The sequence below is a fragment of the Carcharhinus amblyrhynchos genome, chromosome 5 (assembly GCF_965287045.1).
Source record: "Carcharhinus amblyrhynchos chromosome 5, sCarAmb.v2.hapA, whole genome shotgun sequence".
NCBI classification, from domain to species: Eukaryota; Metazoa; Chordata; class Chondrichthyes; order Carcharhiniformes; family Carcharhinidae; genus Carcharhinus; species Carcharhinus amblyrhynchos.
Window position 1 is genome coordinate 74,215,567 of NC_137328.1, and position 24,948 is coordinate 74,240,514.

A 24,948-nucleotide genomic window follows, 5' to 3' on the forward strand; every position below is an offset into this window, starting at 1 on the left:
GGCCAGCATCCCATTCGCCTTCCTGACCACCTGCTGCACCTGCAAGCTGGGTTTTTGCGACTCATGCACAAGGACCCCGAGGTCCCTCTGCACCGTCGCCTGCTGCAGTTTTTCACCCCGTAAGTAATAGTCCTTCCTACCATTCTTCCTACCAAAGTGGACCACCTCACACTTGCCAACATTAAATTCCATTTGCCATTTCCTGGCCCATTCACCCAGCCTATCTAGATCCTTCTGCAGACTCTCCACACCCTCCGCACAATTTGCCGTTCCCCCAATCCTGGTGTCATCAGCAAATTTCGACACCCTACACTCGGTTCCCTCCTCCAGATCATCTATATAAATGGTAAAAAGCTGAGGCCCCAGCACCGACCCCTGGGGCACTCCACTAGTCACCATCCGCCAATCCGAATAGCACCCGTTGACCCCCACTCTCTGCCTCCTATTTGGCAACCAATCCTCTATCCACGCTAACACCCTACCCCCAACTCCATGTCCCTCGACCTTCTGCAATAACCTCTTGAGGTACTTCGTCAAACGCCTTCTGAAAATCTAGAAAGACCACATCCACCGGCTCTCCTCTATCCACCGCCCTAGACACATCCTCATAGAACTCCAGTAAATTTGTCAGACACGACTTCCCTTTAATGAAACCGTGCTGCGTCTGCTCTATCAAGCAATTCCCTTCAAGATGCCTCGCAATTTCCTCCTTAATGACAGATTCTAACATTTTACCTACCACAGACGTTAAACTAACCGGCCTATAATTCCCCGCCTTTTGCCTGGCACCCTTCTTAAACAACGGCGTAACATTAGCCGTTTTCCAATCATCCAGCACTTCCCCGGAATCCAGCGACGTCTGGAAAATAACCACCAAGGCATCCACTATCACCTCCGCCATTTCTTTCAGAACCCTCGGATGCATTCCATCCGGTCCTGGGGACTTGTCCACAATTAGCCCCTCCAGTCTGTCGAGCACCGCCTCTCTAGTAACAGTAATGTCATTAAGACCCTCCAGTCCTACCACCTTTCCATCGCTAACACCCGGCAAATTATTCACGTCCTCCTCCGTGAAGACAGAAACAAAAAAGTTATTCAATACCTTAGCCATATCCTCATCCCCTACCACTAGGTCCCCTTTCTCATCCTCTAAAGGACCAACATTCACCCTAGCCAGCCTCTTCCTTTTGATATATTTATAAAAACTCTTGCTATCCTTTTTTACATTAAGCGCTAGCCCAGCTTCATAGTTTCTCCTACCCTTCTTTATCAACTTCTTTGTCAATCTTTGTTGACATTTAAACCTCTCCCAATCCTCTTCTTGCCCACTACTCTTAGCTACTCTAAATTCCTCCACTTTTAACACTTTCCTTCACCTCCTTCGTTATCCACGGCTTATTACCTCTCTTCCTACTATCCTTTTTGACCATCGGAATAAATTTCCGCTGAGCGCCAAGAAAGATCTCCTTAAAGATCCTCCACTTCTCCTCAACAGACCCTCCCTCCAACGCGCTCCCCCAGTCTCCCAACTCCCCAAAGCCTTTCCCCCCATCTGCAAAGCACTCATCAGGAACGTGTCAAGTGCACCTGCCTGAATAGGCACAGCTCCAACCCTCACAGAGATCACTCACATCTAGGATAAAGCAGCCCACTAGATGGCATCCCATCCACCACTTTAAATGTTCACTTCTTCCACTATCAGCACTTCATCAATGTAATGTACATCCTGTGATAAATCAGTTTTCCTCGACCATGATTAACTACAGCATTTTCCAAACCTTGCCTGTACTGCTTAGAACAAAAAGCGCATTACCATCCAAGTAATTCACTACCTTGACGGTGACAATGAAGGAACAGCTAGCATGGCAACCTGGGTAAGGATGTTGGGCAATCAGCAGTTTTAGGAATGCAGTTTGGGGAGAAGTATCAAATGAAGATGAGCTCAGAAACAGTATAGACCCAAGAAAGAAATTAGAGAAACATGCCAATTCAGACTTGGGATAGTGTGGGGGAAAGATGCAACAGAGACAACTAATTAGGTGATATGAGTCCACAAGCACCTCAATTGTTGAGAGAAAAGACAGAGCCCAAAGAGGGTTTAAAATCATAGCTAATAATGGAGAAAAGGAGCCATTGGGGTTAGTTTTGCATTCTAGGATTATTCTGAGAGTAGTGTGCAGGCTAGCCAAATAGAAGTAGATCCGGGAGAGTTCGATGAACCAATGAGGAGGTGGTTAGAAAATAGTTCCTTAACACATGGTGTTTAGAATATGGAATTGATTTCTATAAACATTTGTTGTAAATGTCCATTTTTTACATAATAAAAATAGGCAATTAGATGGTTGCTTGAAACATATTTGGGGAGTGAACAGGAGAGTAGTGACTCACATCGGGAAAATTACTGGGCAAACCTACTTGCCAGGAAATGGACAGCAATTCATGATCATTTCTCTCAGTGCTAATGTATTTTTTTTAAAATATAAGGATTCTCTCAAAAATACCACTTCGCAATGACTTCTGAATACCTTGTATAGAGTATCACATCTCTGCACTGCAAAAACCTACTGACTTCCAAATGTCAATGTCATAAGAACATAAGAAATAGGAGCAGCAATAGGCCATCTGGCCCTTCAAGTCTGCCCCGCCATTCAATAAGATCACGGCTGATCTGAAGTGGATCAGTTCCACTTTCCCGCTTTCTCCCCATAACCCTTAATTCCCTTGTCTGTCAAAAACCTATCTACCCGTGACTTAAATATATTTAGCGAGGTAGCCTCCACCACTTCAACGGGCAGAGAATTCCAGAGATTCACCACCCTTGGAGTGAAGTCCCGCCTCAACTCCGTTCTAAACTGCCCCCCGCTTGAGGCTGTGCCCTCTAGTCCTGCTATCCTTTCTAAGCGGGAAGAATCTCTCTACCTCTAGCCTATCCCTTTCATTATCTTATACCATGTCCCACATTTTGTGTTATAATATGCAAATTACTGATCCTGTTATCCTCTGTCTCCTGGTGGGGTGGATCTGGAATTGCTGACTGAGACTCACAGCTGTAAGATGTTCAATTGTACCAGCACAAGTTTATTATAAAAATTTTTTAACCTGTATTTTGGCACGGAAGTTAAAGTAGCAGCTTAACAGAATCACAAAAACCTACAATGTCAACCATGAAAATATAGAAATTACACTGCTATTACATCTCATCTCGCCTCTTCCTAAAATGCGCACATAATCTTGGGTTAAATAAAAAATTTTCATAAAAAATACATTACAACATTTAAATGTTGAGCGGAACTTTTGAACTTCCATGCATAATCAACTGCATTCTCTAAATTCATACAGTTGCAATTTACAGCAAAGATCATGTTCAAAATAAAGGCAGACAACTGACAAGAATGCAAATTGATTCTTATTTTTATATGCTCAAAACTTTATTAATGTCAAAAATATGGAAATTAAAATATTCTATTCATTGTTACTACACATGACACTAATACAAGTTTTTTTTAAAATGGTTTAGGTACACTGTGTTTCTCTACAGATCTAGGTTTGTTACTTTGCTCTCAAAGCTTGAACAGGTAAAAGTGACAAATATAAATTTTGCAATTTTAAAAGGATTTCCCAAAGCAAAAGATACAACCATAAAACTGTAAAATCATATTACACAATACTTCTGCTAAATGTAATTCAAAATGGCTTGCTTCACTTATGGTAACTCAAAACAATTTTAGTATAAAAGTAAGCTAAATCTCAAGATGTAACTCAATCATTTACACAATAACATGAAATACAAAGCCAAGATACTTTCACAGTGTCTATTACACAAAATGGACCAGTGACAAAGAAAGCACAATCTAAAAACAAACCAAATAGTTTGTGGTTTTAAATGTAATTTTAGCCAAATACTATGGTGAGTTTTGATAGGATTAGCACATTACAATCTTATCATGTTCCTCCCCTCTTGCCCCCAAGACAAAATAAAAGCTTCAAGGCAACCTCTGATCCACTGACAACAAAAAGCACTTACCAGGAAATGGGCAACAATTTATGATCATTTCTCTCAGTGTTAATGTATTTTTTTTTAAATATAAGGATTGTCTCAAAAATACCACTTCGCAATGACTTCTGAATACCTTTTATAAGTATAGAGTATCGCATCTATGCGCTGCAAAAACCTACTGACTTCCATCACTACACACAAAAATCTAATGCGGCATTTCTGAACAAAAGTTGTATTTTCAGAATCAGAATCCTAAATAAAACCTCAAAATAAGCTAATGAATACACAATGTTATTAATAAACTACACAATATATTTTAAATGGCATTCTACACACTTTCAAGCACAAGTGAGGAAAGATTAAATACTATCAATTTGTAGCGAAATCAATTTAAAAACAAATTATTTCTCCGACGAAAATCAGATGAACCATCTAATTTTAATCAAATCAGGATTTGAGCTACCAATATTAGAATGTTAGAAAATGGAATAAATGGATCTCAAATTTTGCAACAGGCACACACTTTGCTGTGCATATTTTCAAACTATGCACATTTTGTCCAATTGGTGTAATCCATATGCTCCAATTTTTAAAAATCCAGATATTTCCACACATTGTTGAAAAAAAGAGACATGCTCTAGTAAATGGGTTTAAGGCCACTTTCATAGAATCTCTATGGCCCACTGAGCCGGCACCAACAACAATCCCACACAGGCGCCATCCCCATAACCCCAAGTATTTACCTGACCAATCCTCTGACACTAAGTGTCAATTTAGCATGGCCAATCCACCTAACTCTCACGTCTTTTGACTATGGGAGGAAACCCATGAAGACACAGGGAGAATGTACAAACTTCATACAGTCATCCGGAATTGAATCCAGCTCGCTAGCACTGTCACCCACTTTATGACCTGAAAAAGGACCCAGGTCTACCTCATGCTTTTTTGTAATAGGTGAAGCTAGTCAATTCATACTGTTACAAGATAATAGCAACACAAGCAGTTTCCCACCAACAGGTTGCTGCCATCATGTCGAAAAGGCATCTTGCCTACCACACATCAGAAACATAGGGTCTGCATTTCAGTGAGAGTGTGACGCCAGGCAATCAGATGTATGCCTCAACCACTGGCAAATCAAATCAAACAGCACATCCTTTTCGCAATGAACAAGAATATTGACTACTGAATCAACCCATGCTTGCAAAATTCAGAACATGACATCTCATGTTAGTTTGATTCCATGATTGGGCAGCATCTATTGATCAATACTGAATGTATTAAGAATTACACAAATAATCAAATTAAGATCAGTCAGGCTCACAATGTCATTCACTAATACTTATTGGAGGATGTATCTATTCATATGCAAAGATCTATCTGCTGCATGCAAAAAGGAACATATTCAGACATTGTATCCTTTTTGAATAAGCAAGAGCATGGAAGACAACAGCTCTCCAGTGCATTCACCATGGCATCTCTTGACCAATCTGTGCCAACTTATCAATCAGTACCATTTTCTCAAGCAGTATAAACTGTTGTTCGCTTTGAAATTTGTCATTTTTCCAGCTGTCCTGTTAAGTGCAAGACAAAAGAACTTTAACAGCATGTCTCTTTTTTGAGCAATGTAAGTTTTGTTATACCAAACAGGTGTTTCCAGATCTGTATAAGTTTTTATATTCTACGAAGTTTGGCTCTTTGAAATTTAATGATTATAATTAGTAACATGTAAATCCACAGAAAACAAAAATTAAAAAAACCATGGAAAGTTGTTTGATCGGATATTTACGCTGACGTTGCATTAGACTCATTTACCACTTAAAATTGCAATATTTAAAGCTGTAGTGAATACCCAGTCTCTCATTGGCCTAATTGATAGAATGATAAAATGGATGTTTATCTTTATTTGCATTCATTATCACTAGACGTTACATTTATTGGGTTTAGCTTGCAGTTCAATTTGTTCACTTCCACTTAAGAGCAGCCCAACTGCATCTTAAATACACCCAGTGTTACGGCTCTTACCCCAAATTCTTTATACCTGTAAACAATGTACTGGAGATCTGCACCACAACACCATCTTCAAAAGCAGTCATTATTTTAAGCATTTGAAAGAGTGATTTAAGTTTCTTTTCCCCCTCAATCTGATATGATTCTCAATTACAACACAGATATTTCATATTATTGGAGCAATTTTTTCATCTTTGAACTTGGTCACAAAATAGATAATATATTATTGTTTTCCAACGAGTCTAACCAGCTCCTCTTGACATTCAATTCTCGTAACATTGCTGAGTTCACTACTTCCCACTATTAGCATCCTGGGAGTTACCATTGACCAAAAACTGAACTGGACCAGCCACACAAATACTATGGCTACAACAGCAGGTCAGAGGTTGGAAACTCTTGAGTCCAACCTACTTCTTGATTGCCCAAATCTTGTCCACTATCTTCAAGGTACAAGTCATGAGTGTGATGGAATCCTCTCCACTTGCCTGCATTGGTGCAGCTCCAACAACACACAAGAAACTCAACACCATCTAGGACAAAGCACACTTGATTGGCACCCCATCCACCATCATAAACGTTCATTCCCTTCACCACTGAGGCACAGTGGCAGCAGTGTGTACCATCTACAATATGCACTGCAGCAGTTTATCCAGGCTCCTTTGACAGTACCTCCCAAATCTGTGACCCCCGCTGACACTATTCAGGCCTTCAAGGTAGGCAACATGATATCTCGAACAAATTTGAGGAAACTACTTCTGCACTGAAAACGTAAATATGTCTGAGCACTTGCAAACCAATTTCAGACAAGGCTGTGGAAAATAAGGCATACAATGCAATAAGGCAAAGAGCAAGGAAAAAGCATCAGACTAGAAATTAATCTAATTTGAACTTGAAGGTCATGTGCAGGTGAAGCTTTCACAGTTATTTAGTAGTTCTTATTTTGGGAAGGTTTCAGCAAAAACTACAATCCATTTAAGTCCAATTTTATGAAACCATTTATGCAATAATAACCTATTAAACTTGTTCCATAATTTGCAAAGACTCAATTTTACTTCTATCCAGTGTCTTGATCCAACTCTGAAACCTTCACAAGTCTGTGTAAAATATATAAGCACAACAGTTTCAAAACAGCTGTTACATCACTGCAAGTCAATTTTAAGATAGATAAAGTTTACTGAGGAACCAATTTTGTTTCTATCCTTACTACCAAGATTGAATATTTTTGCATGTTGAGTGACCATCAAAATCTTTTGCCCACTATTTAACCATCTGAAATGTTAGTTTCACATCAGTGATCTAAGTTAACTTATTTCCTAGGCAGGGATACTACACTTAGTCATAGTGAGATCAAAGTATGTTTGTAACAGAGCAAATGTTTACTTTTTATATTGCCCTTGATAAATGTGTTTTGTTCAAAATGAAGGGTTGAGAGAGGAGCAGGTGAGCAAAAAAGAAAAAAAACTAGAATATGTGGAATGTGTTTTCCATTCCTTAACATCAACTACAATTTGCATTTATATAATACCTTTAATGTAGGAAAAAAAATGTTCCAAGCTGCTTCACAGGAGCTTTATCAAACATTTGACAATATGCCCCTTGAGAAAACATTAGGACAGGTTATCATAAGCTTGGTCAATGCCACAGGTTTAAAATGAGCACAAAGGATGAAGAGGTTTAATCAAAGAAATTCCACAACTTAAGGACCAGGCACTCAAGGCATACTCAACAATTGTGATGTGCTGAATTTGGGGGAAGTGCAAGCAGCCAGAATTGGAAGACTGTAGACTGGAGTAAGTTACATAGTTAAGGAAGGGGTTGTAATAGAGGGGTTACTAACAAGGGTGAGAATTTTACTACCAAAACATGATTGGATCTGGAGATAGTGTGGACAGCAAATACTCGTGACTGGTGAATCATACATTCAAGTTTAATGAGCACATAAGGAAGCCAGCCATGAAAGCGTTGGAATTGTTGAATCTAGAGAAAATAAAGGCATGGATGAAGCTGTCAGCAACAGATGAGCTGAAGCAGGGCACAGACACAAACAGCAGAGACACAAGCCATCAATATATAAGAACAAAATGGGAGGATGGGGGAGGGGGCAGCAGAGGAGCAAGAGACTTTGCATTTTAGTAATAGAGTTGCATTTTAATTATCATTACAAGCAACAGTACTGAAGACAACAAAATGATATGAATCTTGCAGGCAGCTCTCAACAAATAGGTGATAGATTGCTAAAATCTTCCTGTTTATCTAATTGTATGAAATTAGCTAATAATCCCAATACACAGTTAATGTGTACTTTACACTATTCCAATTTTGCATTTTCCAAATTATAAATATTCAAGGATTAATTTTTTTCAATTAGTTAATCTTTACTCATACCTGCAGCCTGTGTAATAACTTGAAGCAACAATGAGCCAATAAATTTATCAACTTGAACCACAGATAACACTGGAAGTTACCCAAAACATTTCACCACACAATAATTTTGACATATCCAATGTTAATTGTTATGTCATAGCCCATAATCTGTACTGAGAAAATTCACATTATAAAATTTGAATGCACTTTAACCAAAGTGAAATTAATTGAAGGCAGTGGGATCGAGTAATTTTTTGAAAATTTAACACTGATGTTTTATTTTGTCCTTTGAATAGTTAATGTTTTAATAAAACAGTATTTAACAGACATTTCTAATTTTGTAATTCAGTGCTATTTTAATATTTCTGGGTAGTCTTTTGGATAAACTATCTTAAGCATGAAGCTTTAAAAACAAATCAGTGGCCTTAACCACCCAGAATTTTTTTTTTAAAAAAGTTGATTAAGCTTTAGAGTACAGAAATTTCACCATAATACTTCTGTTATGCATTGAGGTCAGAATAAAAGACAAGAGGCCTGGAGGTTCTGCTCTGCTGTACAGGTTTTCTTCAATACACAATGTCCAAAAATCAATGAAACTAGCACAAAAGATTGCAGAATTTTGAGCACAGATTGAATGTCCAAGTTTGTTTGCACTAATTTAAAAAGTAATACTGTGGTCACCAAATTGGCATATGTTCGTATTGAATTAACTATTATTTGGAGTTTCTGCTAATTGCACTTGTTTGAAAGCCTTCACAGAGACTCAAATTTAATCTGGTTCTTTTGGATAAAAGGATACTAAGAGATGCATTATAAAAGCATTTGTAAAATTCCCTTGTTAAATTTACTATGAAACTGACTACAGTACTCCATTGTAACTAGGCTCTGTAAATATTTTTGAAGTTATTTTCAGATGTTTAGAGTCAGTTTACTCATAGGCAGTCAACACAGTTTAAAATATTTTTGTGATTATACAGCTACAAATTGGTTTAATTAAACTGCACCAAGTAACCACTCTCAAATATTTCAACAGATTAAGAAATACCAATTGCACTGGCTCCTGAAGAATTTGCGTTCATCAACATGGAAATGAGTTTTAGCACAGAATTGAGAAACAAAAAATTCTCAAAAATAGCACATTCATGGGTGTAATTTGCCAGATCGTCAATTATGCCCTAAACTAAAATTTTACCACCAGACCTTAAGAGACTTGTAAGAGTTTCATTCAGTTTTGAAACAATTTCCCAAGGATTCTATTCTATTGCAATTGATTTTATTTTCAATAAAAGCTCAAAACAGTCTCTCAACACGTTATTACCCTCTTCACAGGATGAACGATGAAAACGGGGCAAGCAAAATAAGTGTACCCCTTATCATAACAATATTGCCACGATTTTAAAATGCTAGGTATTTAAACTTTTATAAAACTCAGCAAAGCATAGTTATTTGTTATTAAACAGTCTACTATCACAAATTAATTGGATGCCACTTCTGCATTAAATGTACTATAATGTTAAATAGAGAAGTTGAGCAGGAATGAACACATTGAAAATAAATTCAATTTAACAATCTTTTACATTTCTCAAAATATAAAATCAATTATAATAAACTATCATTTCTGCAAAGGGACCAGTTTTGGTGCATACAACTGACTTCACCAAAAACTAAGGTCATGGCTTTTGAGGTTTATTTTGTCTACAGTAGGATAGCAGTCAAGGTTGCATGTCGACTGAGTGGGCAAATTAGCTGAAAAGGGACTAGAAATTACTTCTTTAAAAAAAAGTGTCCTTCATCTCAGTCTATTCCCAAAATGAATTCAGGTAACTGTGTGCAGTGGAGCAGTATTCAAAGATGATTAAGATTGATGGAATTTTCCTTTAGATCTCCAATGTACAGGGTTAAGATTTGTGACTTATCACATCAAATGCATTATCTAGTTCAGAGTTCCTTTTTTAATAAAACATTAAACATAGTCAAGGAAGTCAATAGGTTCAACAAATGGAATTGTTGCTAAGCCATTTGTAATATTTTTAAGTAGAAAAATTATTGGAACTTACAGATCAAGGAACTCTATGCAATCTTAACACTGATTCATTAATGGACTGGATGACTAATAGGACAAGGCAATATTCTCAACATCGAGTCCAAGAAGATTTTTAAATTCAGATGAGTTTTTTGTTTTAACAATGAATTTCTAGAGTGTTAATATATCTGACCCACGTATGAGGAATTTCCCTGAAACTGTACCAAAAGGTACTGAATACATTGAAGAAAAAAAAACACTTAATACCACTGATCTGGGAACAACCATCAGAAGTGAACAGTCAATAAGCTGAAAACACAATCGAATACATCCTGTAACTACAGCAGCACTGAAGACCATTCTACCAAAACAGAACAATGGAAAGGAGCAATAAATACCCACAATCTGGTTCATGAATATCACCATAAATGTGATTCATTAAACTGCATTAAATAGAAGTATAATGCTGCAACAATCTATTCTGTCCTGTATTTCCAAATACCCACTCAGAACGCCAGATATCTTTCAGCTGCATTTGCACATTCAGCAGAAAATGTCATATCCAAACTAAAGTCATGGGTAAGAAGGGGATAACCAAAAGAAATAAGGAAGAAAATATCACTTCGAAAAAAAAATTTCCTCTCCAGTATTGCACTAATCACCTAAGAAAACCAATGGCCAATTCCAAGGACTGAATAGGTTCCCCTCTGCACAAAGGCTAAATTGCATTAAACATTACCTCATCACACTTATTTCTGCTCACTTTTTAAAAACCCCCTCTATGTTTTAAAATCCTTAGGGCTCAGGAACACCCAAGGGTCAAAAGACCAGTTTTTCATTGATCTTGTAACTTGTTCCATGCAACTTGATGATCTCTTCACATCAAAGCCCAATCTTCTGTCATAGGTCAAAGCATTTCATAATTGCATCTCGATCAAACTTGAAGCTGAGAAAGGCCCTTGATGAAAAACTAAAATTGGAGTGTCCACTGCAGGAATCAGAGAGATCAGAAGCTGATATGCATGTCCCGGTATATTCCAAGAGCTGATTAGAGCTGCATAGTTCACAGACTGCATCTAAGTGGAAAAAAAAATTTCCATAACAGACAAAATGGTTTTAAAAATATGAATAAACATTAACATAATTTAGTAGTACTTATTTACAACCCTGGAGGATATTTTTCACAGATCATACCCATTTCAAAATTGTCCTGCAATCGTCTTGGCTGAAGCTTTTTATCGGATTTCTGAAAGATTTTAAAAGAAACAAGCAAATGTTTATTAACAGATGGCTTTTAAGACATTGTGGACATATCACAAAAATGTGTTACAATACATGGATTAACAGGAGTCCAAAAGTTACATATCTGCATTAGGTAAAGAAGCACATGCCAGAAATAGTGACTGCTTAATGGAAGGTAGGTCAGTTAATAGAGGCCGTGTGTTGGGAATATTCAGCTTATAGCAAAGTGCCATCATTAAACCGTTGAAGAAATAACGTGGAATAACTTCTCTGCACTTCACTTAAAAATATATATCAAAGTCAATATTATGCTAAAATATTACAAATATATACACTAATAACTGGATTGAGTGTTTTAATTTCTGACCACTTTCTAAAATATTATAGATTTGCAAGGGAATGCAGACAATGTTTCATGTTTGAATTCAATATCTAATAATGCACTGGTGGGTAATCCTTGCAGCAGGTTATATTTTTCTTTAAATATGAATAAATGTATGGAATCTTCCAAAATGACCAGATAGAAAGGGAGGAATCCAATCAAAGATGATTGCTTTCAGGGATTAGTGCCAAATGGATCAATTGATTTTTTGAAGGAATTTTTGACCCACAACCATCTCAAAGATTCAAGTTGTTTTAAGCTTTCAACTTACTTCTTTTGAAGAGGATGTTTCATACAGGAGGTACGGTTTTACACGTACAGTGGAACCCCGATTTTACGCACCCCAATTTAGCATGAAATTGGATATGATGCAATATGGCAGATGGACCCTATTTTTGTTCTTTCCGATTTAGCGCGACCCCAATAACATTTGCAATAACATTTCATGGACCCCAACCATCGCGTTACAATGGGGCTACACTGTATCAGAATTATTCTAGTACCTCAACAAAATGCTTTACTTTCCTTGACTGGAGACAGGATTAGATTTGGATATGATGGCACCATATTTGAGTTGAGTTACCTGATTCTGTCTTCACAATCACATTTGCAATAGAGGGAAATTGGTATCATTTGGCACCAAAAACAACTGATTTTTCCCTTGTCTAATCTAGAGACCGCACAGACCAACTCCAATGTCTCTGTCACTACTTGGCTCATATCAGCAAGCTCAAAAGGCCACAGACCAAATATGCACCTTTCTGAAGCTGCATGACACTAACATATTGTAAACTGGATTTTATGGATAAAACATTCTTAAATGTGAACTCTGAAGTCACATGGGGCTTGATTCTACCACCTTGCTGCACCCAGAAAACAGCGCACTGGGCTGTGAAACTAGCTTGCAATGTTAAAAATCTGATTTGCACCTAATGCCAAGTGGTTTCCAATCTGCACGGCTGCATCCAAGTGATGCGAACAGCTTCGTGCCATATCTAGCATGAGACTGGCTAGGTTTCAATATCATTAGAGCTCAGCCATCATATGGGATGAGGGGGCCTCATGCCAGTCTGGGGATCTGAGTTCTCAGGTTGGGATTGCTGTTGGCTTGGGGTCCGTGTTGTGCACATTCCCCCTGGATGCTGATCGACCCTCAAAAGGTTGTACATGCATTTGAGTCCTAATCCCATTGATGTCATTCTGGCTGATCTGCCATCTGTCTGCTGGTAAGGCTCTGTGGTGTATTGCCAACTTTCCATCCAAGGCTCCACAAACAGCAACAAACACCAGCTGGACAGCTGTCATCCCAATCTAATGAACGCTGCTGGTGTTAACCTCCCTCCAACCCGCTCCAGGAGCCTTCAACCTCACCTCTTATCCATACCCCACTGCCATGGGTCTCAGCTGATGCCCAGGGTGCACATCTGGAGGTGGTCAGCTGTGTTCTGTACTCCATAGCCTGTGATGTCTTTAGCAGGTGTCCCCCAAGGGTCCAGTACCTGGAGGACTTAGGCCAACTTTCAGTTATCACAGATGTAGCCTTGCCATCTTGTTCGGCACGCTGCCCACAAGTTGTACCAGTGTCAGAAGGCGGGGGGGTGGGGGGGAAACAGTAGTGGAAGATCAGGGTGCATGTACAATGGCGCTCCAATAGTTCTTCAGCTGGCTTCCTGGTGAGTTCCAGCTCTGCCCTCCCCAATTTGTTGGTGAGAATTGCATTTTTTTTTGCACTAAGTGTCATTAGATTGCGACTTGCAGCACACAGGAAAATAAAATGTAATTCTCTGCCTTCGTCTTGCTCATTCAGCCCTCAATTTTTTTCTAAAATCATACCCTAAATCTTGGCTAGCCATGAAATGTATGTCACAACCAGCGTTATCAACTCATCTCCACGCTGCAAGAGCATTATAAATTGGGGTCACCATTAGCCAAGGACAACTATAAAGACTCTGGTACACAATCTGAAAATATTATAATTGTACAAATGAGCTGAAACACCCTACCAATTCGCTAAGATGTGATTCAGATCTGAAATGACTTTTTTTCAGAACATCAACATATAAACTTAAGATGTGAGTTTCTCCTTCATTATAAACAACACTGGCTGTTCGAATTATAAACATCTTTTTCCCCTTCCACAAATATTTTCCATTTTCACTGGAGCAATTCAGAATTTTGACTAAACGTACAGCAATAACTCACCAATATCTGATATTGTTTGACTTGCTGATTATTTACTCCATTAGGTTTCTTCTTCTGGTTTGGTGTATCTTGGTACTGCTTTCTTCCATTACTTCTGACATTATGTGACTAATATAAAATTAACAAAAGTTTAAAATGTAAATAAACTTAAAATTACTTGCTTCACTCATTTAAATGGCAGTGCCCACCAGCAGAGCAAATTTCCTACAAATGAAGATATCTGCACCTCATTTATTTCAGAAATATTAAGTGAGTACTTTGCATCAGTCATCACTTTTAAAAATTATACTTGTTAGATGCTAATGATGTCATTAAAACTGTTAACATAGATAAACATATTGTTTTAGATAGAATTAGGAACTTAAAAATAGGTAAAAGGTGAGCCGGATGGTCATCTACCTGGAAGTACTCAAGAGGAAGGGATAACTATTGTGAAAGCCCCTTGTACTAATATTCAAATAGTTCACTATATTCTGGGATTGTTTCCTTCAATTTAAAGGATAACCAACATCTTTATAAAAGAATTGAAATTATGTAGGAACTTTCATAACCATTGGAAATCCCAAAGAGCTTTACAGCTAATGATGAAGTACTTTTGGGAGTGTTGTCATTGTCGTAATGTAGAAAACACGACAATTAATTTGTGCACAATGAGATGCCACAAGCAGCTACACAATAATGACCTATTCTGTGTGTAACAGTAACAGAAAATACTGGAAAACCTCAGGTCTGACAGCATATGTGAAGAAAGAACAGAGCCAACATTTTGAGTCTGGATGATAGTTTGTCAGAGCACTGAAATGTTAGCTCTAAAAGTTTTTTTTAAGGTTTATCTATAACTGTCACAAGTAAGCTTACATCAACACTGCAATGAAATTACTGTGAAAATCCTTTGGTCGCCATGCTCCTCCGCCTGTTCGGATACACTGAGGGGGAATTTAGCAAGGCCAAAGCGCCTAACCAGCACATCTCAAACAATGGGAGGAAACCCATGCAGGCACAGAGAGAATGTGCAAATTCCACACAGACAGTGGCCTCACAGACTGTGAGGCAGCAATGCTAACCACTGTGCCACCATGCCATCCTTTATATTCTCTCCACAGATGATGTCAGACCTGCTGAGATTTTCCAGAATTTTGTTGTTTCAGAGTTCAGAATTTGCAATAATTTGTTTTTTTTGTGTGATGCTGATTGAAAGAACAATATCATTGAAAAGAGAATATTGGTCAGGATACCAGGGATAACTCCCTTGCCCTTTGAGATAGTGCCATGGAATCTTTATGTTCATCTAAGAGGCAGGAACAGTTTCAGCTTAATGTCTCACCTCAAAACAATGTCACAGACAATGCAGCACTCAATCAGTACTGCACTACGTTGGCCACCTGGATTGTTGTGCTCAGTCCTGGAGTGGAGCTCTGACTCGCAACATTTGGACTGGTCAATGACACACTTCCCTCTCAAAAGAAATAGACTGTGTTTGAGTATACTCTTCCATAAAGTAAGTTTAAGGCCACCAGTGGTCAGAAGTTTAGGTTGTGCAAGGTAAGAGAACTGTGGTTACGGGCTTGCACAGTGGATGCCAATTCACTGAATTAGACCAATTAAAAGCTGGACCCCTTTCTGGGTAGGGAGGAAATCACAACATATAAAGAGGTAAATTCCATGTAGAATTCTCAGAGCCAGAGTAAATCTCCAGAATCAATTTTAATTACCCAAAGGGGAAGATAAAGAAAATTTCCAGATTGGCCTGGGTTTTTAAAATTTGTTTCCTTGCCACTCCCAGTAGATCATGTGGTTTTGGGCAGAAGGGGAAAGCACAAATATTATGATGCACAAAATTTCAATTGTGGGGATTGGAATGGATAGACCAGAGGATTTCGTCCTCTCCATTATTATTCCTAACTTTGTAGTTAACAAATGACAAGGATCTAAGATTATGAATATTTCTTGAAGATGAAAGGGGGGAAAAAAATTGAAAACGAAGTTAAAACAAAATTTGAAACTATGAAAATACCCTTGGTATAAATCCACCCCACCCCAGATACAGCTGATGGTGCCGTATCAATATTATGCCTTCAAACAAATGAAATATAATCCAGGTCTTCTTCATTTGAAATTTGTTGGTTCTCCATTTCAGCTTACATTTTTAAATTTCTGTAATATTTATCTTTATGATTACTTCTACCTCCTATGTTTCATTATCCTCAACATGTTTATTTTAAGTTTTGTGCCTTACCTTTAGAGGGCACAAATTCTTCAAAAACATATTTAAAAGAAAAACAGCAAACTTTGGGCAGAGTGCTAGGCTGATTATTAACACAAGATTGGGCCTGAGGCAGGGAATGGGAAGGCTTGGATCAAAACATCAAGCTTCCACTGGTTAGATAAAGGGGATAGATTTGCAGGCAAGAAAGAAACTTGCCCAAAATAATGAAAAACAATAATTATTCTCTGTTCCTGTGCTACATTAAAATTACATGATTATATGTTCAAATTTTATTAATAATTACAAATCAAAAGGTATGAGCTCTGGCAGATATTTATGTTTCTAGAATATTTGCAAGAAGCAAAGCTATAAACAAACATACAAGACTGATGCTAGCAAACCACCCCAGTGAGTCTGTAAAGCTTTAGTGCTTTATGCTATATTTGATTTTTGTTTTGTTTTACTCAATTTGCACTCCACAGGAAGACTAGATATTTTGGTCAGTTAATATTACCTTTGCCTTTGTGGTCTCAGAGGTATCACACAGATTGCTTTGGCTGAAAGGCTTCTGCTGTGGTCTGTGCTTATTGGAACATCCCAATTGCTCTCCTGTGAGATTCTCAAGTAACTGCGGATTTTGTCGTACCCTTGACCTACGAAACATAAATATGCACAGATTTTAAGGCAGGTGTTTCAGTTTGATGTCCAATTCTCAGTCTTGTCCAAACCTAAAACACATCTCCAGAAAAGTTATTAGATCATTTCTATCTATTGTTAATGTTTCCAGGTCTCCAATAATTTTGAATGCTTTGTGCATTCACATGCATACTCTAAATTTTGACTCTGATGTAGTTTGTAGCACTGACCTTATTCTTTTCCTGGTTTACTAATTTGATTTTTGATGATCTTAGCCCCTTTGTTTCTTGCTCTTGGTCATTTCCCATTTTTTTCTACTCTTCAGCTAAGCCTTCTGATTATGTCAAAACTGCTTCGTTAACTGGTCCCACTGCAGTTTCCCCATACCATCTACCACGTTAGATTAAATTGTAACCCAATGCTCTATTAACTCTCTTCACAGGGGTAATGGTGCCATTTTGATTCAGCTGAGCCTCTCTCCGCATTCAAAAATTCACCCAGGAATATGAAACTTGTAACAGCTTGCAATCACACATTAACATCCCTAGTCTTTTTTTTAATAACTTTCTCAGCATATGAAACAGGAATAATCGTTACCATATTACCTAATGTGCAATATGAGCTAAATTCATGTGATAAACATTCCTCAATATTGTACACCTATTTAATTTTTGGGACTTATAACAACTTGCTAGATATGAATTCTAGTGATCCATTTCATTTAAAAAAAAAGAGTAATGCCCTATATTCCCACTTCAAGGGCTAAGGAGATTAGACTGAGTTTATTTCAGGACGTCATGTTGGAGTTGGATCATGGAGCAGTGTTTTTCATAAAAATTCACTGTCATATTCAAGTATTGCCAGACCAAAGCAAAACAAAACAAAACTGAAAGGCTACGTCCTATACTAATATAAAAAGATATAAATGCTGCATGACTACATTTATTGAATGCGAATGAGATTACAAAAGACAGTGAGACATTGAAAGCAAGTGACAGAAAGCATTCACATATGCTCTCGTCAGACAGCACCGTATCGATAAATAAATGGTCTTCAATGCATCAGAACCAGGGGAGCAAATAGTGGTTTAAGTTCCATGTATTAACAAAAATGGCAATCCCAATTTGAAACAAATCGTTGAATTTTCAGTTTTTATATTCGGAAAACAAACTCAGCTGTTGAATTTCCCAAAAAGAAAATTGCAGAATACTAGCAAAGTCCAAAGCTTTCAAATGTCAGACATACCCGTCATCTATGATACACTAATACTTACCTTGTATTGACTTTTTCCAATAAACTTTTGGATGGAGTTGTGCTATTGGATACAAGGCCATCACTATCTGAAGAATCTGCATAGTTTTTGGATATCCAGTCTCTCAGTGGCCTGTATTAACAACAGTCACATACTTAAAACTCTGAAGTAACTGCTGAACATAAAAAACTTGCTCTGTGACAAGATGCTAGGTTTATATCAACAAGATTTATCAAACTTGTAAATCAAAAAATGAGCTTTATAAATGAACAATCTAGCATCAGCCTGGTGCAGTGAGAGGATCTTGTAATGTCATCCAATAATCAAAACAGAAATTTAAACAATGAAAAAAAGCTTCTGGATTGGTAGCGTATACCTTGAGTATCAACCCACCTTAAAACAGAAGGCAGAACAGTTTTGTTAAACAAAATCATAAATTAGGTTTTGTAAGTAAAAAAGATGGGGCACCACACATTCAACTGTACCTTATAAATGGAATAGCCATGAAAAACTTATTTGGTGCTAAACCCAATTTTGATTTGGGAGTCATGTCATTCCTGTGGGATGGCAACTTCTCGATGGAAAACCACTCAATATTCTAAAAACCAAATATATAGAATTAAAAGCTTGCATTTCTATAGCACTTCAAAATCTGCCAGCTAGCACCACAGAGCATTTAACAAAAAAACGTTGGATGGTCATGGTTTAGGGAAAAAGGAGAGAAGCTTAAGCTAGGATAAGAACTTAAGGACATGATTTAAAATAAAAGTATTTGTGAAAGGTTTTGAACGCAAGAAGAGGTGACAAAGCAAAGGAACTGAATTCAACTGCAGATTATTCACAGTGGCTGAGCAGCAACATTCAGGGATATGGTGAATTCCTATATTCAGGTTAGTGAATTACATACAGCAAAGTAAGGCAGGGTACAGGCATGGAAAAATTTGAAATCAATGAGAATTTTGAAATTGATACACTGGGACACGAAAGACTGGAGAAAATGGGATGGGAACAAACTTGCTTTGTGTGAACGGTCTGGCTATGAGCAAATTGAAACTTATGGAAAGCTGGTGCAGGAAGGCCAGATAGCAGGCTGAAGACATCAAGCCTTGAGATCAAAGAATGGAGCGGCACAGTGGTTGGTTCAATTCTGTGCGGAGTCTGCACGGATTTTTTCCGAGTGCTCCAGTTTCCTTCCACTGTCCGAAAAACACGTGGTTAGGTGCATTGTCCATGCCAAATTCTCCCTCACTGTACCCAAACAAGCACCAGAGTGTGGCAACTAAGGGATTTCACAGTAACTTCATTGCAGTGTTAATGTAAAGCCTACATGCAACACTAATAAATAAACTTTAAAAGAAGAGAACAGGGAGGAGGCAGAAGACAGCCATTTGGGTAGAGTGGAGAAGAAAGCTCAACTTTGGGTTAAACACAATTTCAACAGTCTGCATAATTTTTGAAGATTTAAAGTTTTTTGATAAATCTGCACTTCATATAATAAGCATGATTCAACTGCTGAAGAGAATTTTTGATTACAAGAGATCAAGAGGGCAAAATAGACATGTACCTATCCTCTTCAACACACTATTCAATGCAATAAAGCATTCTTATGACTACTTCATTGAACTACTGCTTGGCGAGACTTCTGGGCAATCTTTAGAAATGCAACAAAGACTAAATTTTCAAATTCAAATATTTTATACCCGGATTTCTCTTCTGGTTTTCGGGTTAAACTTTGTATCTTTTGGAACACCTGGGATTATATACAGTCGAGCTAATTGATCATTTATTCTTTGCTCAATAAAGTCATCTTTACAAATGCGATCTCTTATGTCAAACCCAGTTTCTTCAAGAACCTGAAAGAAGCATATAAAACTTATTACTAAATGTCCAGCAACATTACAGATTTAATCAAATGCCATACAATTCTGTGCTAATTACTTTTTAAACAACTGTACGATATCTAAAGTAATTAAACGAAGAAAGGAAGCATTTTTCCCTGTGCTTCTATCCCCCTCTCAATCTATTTAGAACGGTCTATAGGGGAGGGTTGGCAGAAAGAAAAAAGTGATGAGTTTTTTCGCCGCACTTACGCAAGGATATTTTAGCCTTGGAGGGAGTGCAGAGGAGGTTTACTAGGCTGATACCGGAGTGGAGGGGGTTGAACTATGAGGAGAGGCTGGATAAACTAGGCTTGTATTCATTAGAGTATAGAAGAATGAGGGGAGATCTCATTGAGACATATAAGACGATGAATGGGATGGATAGGATAGAGGTGGAGAGGCTCTTCCCGCTCAGAAAGGACAGTAGGACTAGAGGGCACAGCCTCAAGATAAAGAGGGGGTGGTTTAGAACAGAGTCGAGGAGAAACTTCTTCACTCAAAGGGTGGTGAATCCCTGGAATTCTCTGCCCGTTGAAGTGGTGGAGGCTGCCTCGCTAAATATATTTAAGACGTGGGTTGATAGGTTTTTGATGGGCAAGGGGATTAAGGGTTATGGGGAGAGGGCGGGAATGTGGAACTGAGACACGACAGATCGGCCATGATCTTATTGAATGGCGGGGCAGGCTCGAGGGGCTAGATAGCCTACTCCGGCTCCTATTTCTTATGTTCTTATGTTCCCCTTTCAAAAAGTTAAGTAAAAAAGGTGCTCCATAGAACACCACTTCTCATCAATAGGTCACTGACAAAACAATTCAAAACTTTAGAGGAAATTTAGTCATCAATCATTTCTGGCTCTGAGATGTATTATACAAATTCTGTGTTACGATTGAGAGTTTACTGGCACTTAAATGAAAACCTGGTCAAAAGCTCTTTAAAAATATTTTTGAAATTACAGTGCCACAAATTGTTTTAAATAAATTGTCTTAAGATTACAGAGGACACAAAGTAACTTTGCTTAAAAACTTACAATGATCCATATTAAAATGGATTTTCTTTTTAAATGCACATTGTACTTTACCTCTCTCACAGCACAGTCATGTGGGGCCTCCTCTTTGTTCACTTTGCCCTTTGGGAACCCCCATCCAGACTTTGCCAAATAACCCTGAACAAGTAGTACCTACATAAATAGGAACAACAACAAATTATATTTACAAAACATTTAACATTTTAATACCATTTTTTAAAAGTTGGCACTCGGAAAGGTATGGGATCAACAAAAAAAGAACATAAGAACATAAGAAATAGGAGCAGGAGTAGGCCATCTGGCCCTTCGAGCCTGCCCCGCCATTCAATAAGATCATGGCTGATCTGTCGTGGCTCAGTTCCACTTTCCCGCCCTCTCCCCATAACCCTTAATCCCCTCTCTCATCAAAAACCCATCAACCCGCGTCTTAAAAATATTTAGCGAGGCAGCCTCCACCACTTCAACGGGCAGAGAATTCCAGAGATTCACCACCCTTTGAGTGAAGAAGTTCCTCCTCAACTCCGTTCTAAACCGCCCCCCCTTTATCTTGAGGCTGTGCCCCCTAGTCCTACTGTCGTTTTTGAGCGGGAAGAGTCTCTCCACCTCTATCCTATCCATCCCATTCATCATCTTATACGTCTCAATGAGATCTCCCCTCATTCTTCTAAACTCTAACGAGTACAAGCCCAGTTTATTCAGCCTCTCCTCATAGCCCAACCCCATCAACTCCGGTATCAGCCTAGTAAACCTCCTCTGCACTCCCTCCAAGGCCAAAATATCTTTGCGCAGGTGCGGCGCCCAAAACTGCACACAGTACTCCAGCTGCGGCCTCACCAATGCCCTATACAGCTGCAGCAAGACCTCCCTACTTTTATATTCAATCCCCCTCGCTATGAAGGCCAGCATCCCATTCGCCTTCCTGACCACCTGCTGCATCTGCAAGCTGGGTTTTTGCGACTCATGCACAAGGACCCCGAGGTCCCTCTGCACCGTCGCCTGCTGCAGTTTTTCGCCCCGTAAGTAATAGTCCTTCCTACCAAAGTGGACCACCTCGCACTTGCCAACATTAAATTCCATTTGCCATTTCCTGGCCCATTCGCCCAGCCTATCTAGATCCTTCTGCAGACTCTCCACACCCTCCGCACAATTTGCCTTTCCCCCAATCTTGGTGTCATCAGCAAATTTCGACACCCTACACACGGTTCCCTCCTCCAGATCATCTATATAAATGGTAAATAGCTGAGGCCCCAGCACCGACCCCTGGGGCACTCCACTAGTCACCATCCGCCAATCCGAATAGCACCCGTTGACCCCCACTCTCTGCCTCCTATTTGACAACCAATCCTCTATCCACGCTAACACCCTACCCCCAACTCCATGTCCCTCGACCTTCTGCAATAACCTCTTGTGAGGTACTTTGTCAAACGCCTTCTGAAAATCCAGAAAGACCACATCCACCGGCTCTCCTCTATCCACCGCCCTAGACACATCCTCATAGAACTCCAATAAATTTGTCAGGCACGACTTCCCTTTAATGAAACCATGCTGCGTCTGCTCTATCAAGCAATTGCCTTCAAGATGCCTCGCAATTTCCTCCTTAATGACGGATTCTAACATTTTACCTACCACAGACATTAAACTAACCGGCCTATAATTCCCCGCCTTTTGCCTGGCACCCTTCTTAAACAACGGCGTAACATTAGCCGTTTTCCAATCTTCCGGCACTTCCCCGGAATCCAGCAACGTCTGGAAAATAACCACCAAGGCATCCACTATCACCTCCGCCATTTCTTTCAGAACCCTCGGATGCATTCCATCCAGTCCTGGGGACCTGTCCACAATTAGCCCCTCCAGTCTGTCGAGCACCGCCTCTCTAGTAACAGTAATGTCATTAAGACCCTCCAGTCCTACCACCTTTCCATCGCTAACACCCGGCAAATTATTCACGTCCTCCTCCGTGAAGACAGAAACAAAAAAGTTATTCAATACCTTAGCCATATCCTCATCCCCTACCACTAGGTCCCCTTTCTCATCCTCTAAAGGACCAACGTTCACCCTAGCCAGCCTCTTCCTTTCTATATATTTATAAAAACTCTTGCTATCCTTTTTTATATTAAGCGCTAGCCCAGCTTCATAGTTTCTCCTACCCTTCTTTATCAACTTCTTTGTCAATCTTTGTTGACATTTAAACCTCAGAACTTCACATTTGTTGTCACCAAGCCATTCTTTATCTTGCAATGGTTTTCTCTTCTACATCATTACCTCTGGTGCCCCCATTGGCATTCTATTTCTCACCAACTTGCTGTCCCTGGGTAGCATCACCTGAAAGGCCCAGTGTTAACTTTCAAAATACATCCAGCTCTACCTCACCACTGTTGCTAAATGATCAGATTGCTCATCAGACATCCTGTGCTGTATGAGCAGAGATTTCCTCCAATTAGAGTAGAATGAAACCACTGTTACCTTGCTATAACTACATCCTCCTTCCTGGTCTTTGGCTTAATCTTAAGACTGTCTGTTCACAGCCTTGGTGTCACGTAGTCCTGAGATGAGCTTTTGACCTCATATTTGTGCCTTTACTAAAACTGTTCATAACCACCTCCACTGCTCAATTTCACCTTCGCCTTCTTTCACCTGCTGCTGAACCCCTTATTCACACCGCTTTACCTCCAGGCTTGACTATTCGAATATACTTCTGGCTGATCTCCCACATTCTACTCTTTGTAAATTTGAGGTCATTAAAAGCTGTTATCTGCGTCTTAATTCACAGCAAGTTACATTTCCCAATCACATATGTACTCACTGACCTACAACAGCTGCTGGTCCAGCAACACCGGGAAGAATTTTTTTCATTCTCATCTTCAAATCCCTCCCTGACCTTGACCTTCTCTGTAATATCCTCCAGCACCACAATCGTCTTAGATATCTAAGGATTGTCACCAACTCTGGCCTATTGTTCCCTCATCGGTAGCTGTATCTTTTTGCTGCCTGGGTCCCAAGCTCTGGAATTCGTTCATGAACTCACCTTTCATTTCTGAAGCGCTCCATAAAAGTTAGCTTTTTGACACAATAGTCCTTTGTGTGGCTTGATGTCATACTTAGTTTTAAAGTGCTACTACAAAGTGCCTTGGGGCACTCCATTATGTTAAAGGTGCTATATAAATAAAAGTTGTTGTTGAGCCAAACTAATTTGTTCAGAATATTTGAACAGTTGTGAATGAGGTAAATTTTGCAGTAAATAAGTTCTTACATGTCCCCCTAAAATTCATTCCAATGTCACAGCAATGCTCAGTAAAATAATTATAAACAGACAGGAGGAAATAGTAACCAAAAATATTAGTTATGAATCGCAATTCCAGTTCCCATTTGCCTCATTTCAGAGGAGTCTTGCAACTGATATTTTTTGAATTAGATTTGCAAGTTAAAAATTAGATGTACTATTTAAAAAAGGAGGTAGAGAGAAAACAGGGAATTTTAGATCAGACAGCTGACATCAATCCTAAATGGTCTATCCTCAGATTGTGATCCCTGGTTCTGGACTCCCCCACCATCAGGAACATCCTCCCTGCACCTACCCAGTCTAGTCCTGTTAGAATTTTATAGATTTCCAGGAGATCTCCCTTCTCTTCCTTCTAAATTCCGAATATAATCCTAACAAATGCTGGGGCAAAATGTTAGAGAATCCATTATAAAAAGATTAATAGCAGAGCACTCGGAAAACAGTGGCAGCGTC

General features: G+C 38.9%; 1 protein-coding gene across 2 annotated transcripts in view; it reads right to left on the minus strand.

Moving 5' to 3' along the window:
- Positions 1–3,416: 3,416 nt before the first annotated feature.
- dcp2 (decapping mRNA 2) overlaps positions 3,417–24,948 on the minus strand; it is a 40,429-nt gene continuing 18,897 nt past the window's right edge. For both annotated transcript variants that reach the window (XM_080189002.1, XM_080189003.1), the window contains exons 4-11: positions 21,270–21,368; positions 20,012–20,164; positions 18,797–18,909; positions 18,333–18,443; positions 16,938–17,076; positions 14,218–14,325; positions 11,586–11,637; positions 3,417–11,467 (exon numbers count right to left, since the gene is read on the minus strand). In XM_080189002.1, the coding sequence (XP_080045128.1) occupies positions 11,292–11,467; positions 11,586–11,637; positions 14,218–14,325; positions 16,938–17,076; positions 18,333–18,443; positions 18,797–18,909; positions 20,012–20,164; positions 21,270–21,368 (951 nt within the window). In that variant the 3' untranslated portion in view covers positions 3,417–11,291. The remainder of the gene's footprint in view (positions 11,468–11,585; positions 11,638–14,217; positions 14,326–16,937; positions 17,077–18,332; positions 18,444–18,796; positions 18,910–20,011; positions 20,165–21,269; positions 21,369–24,948) is intronic.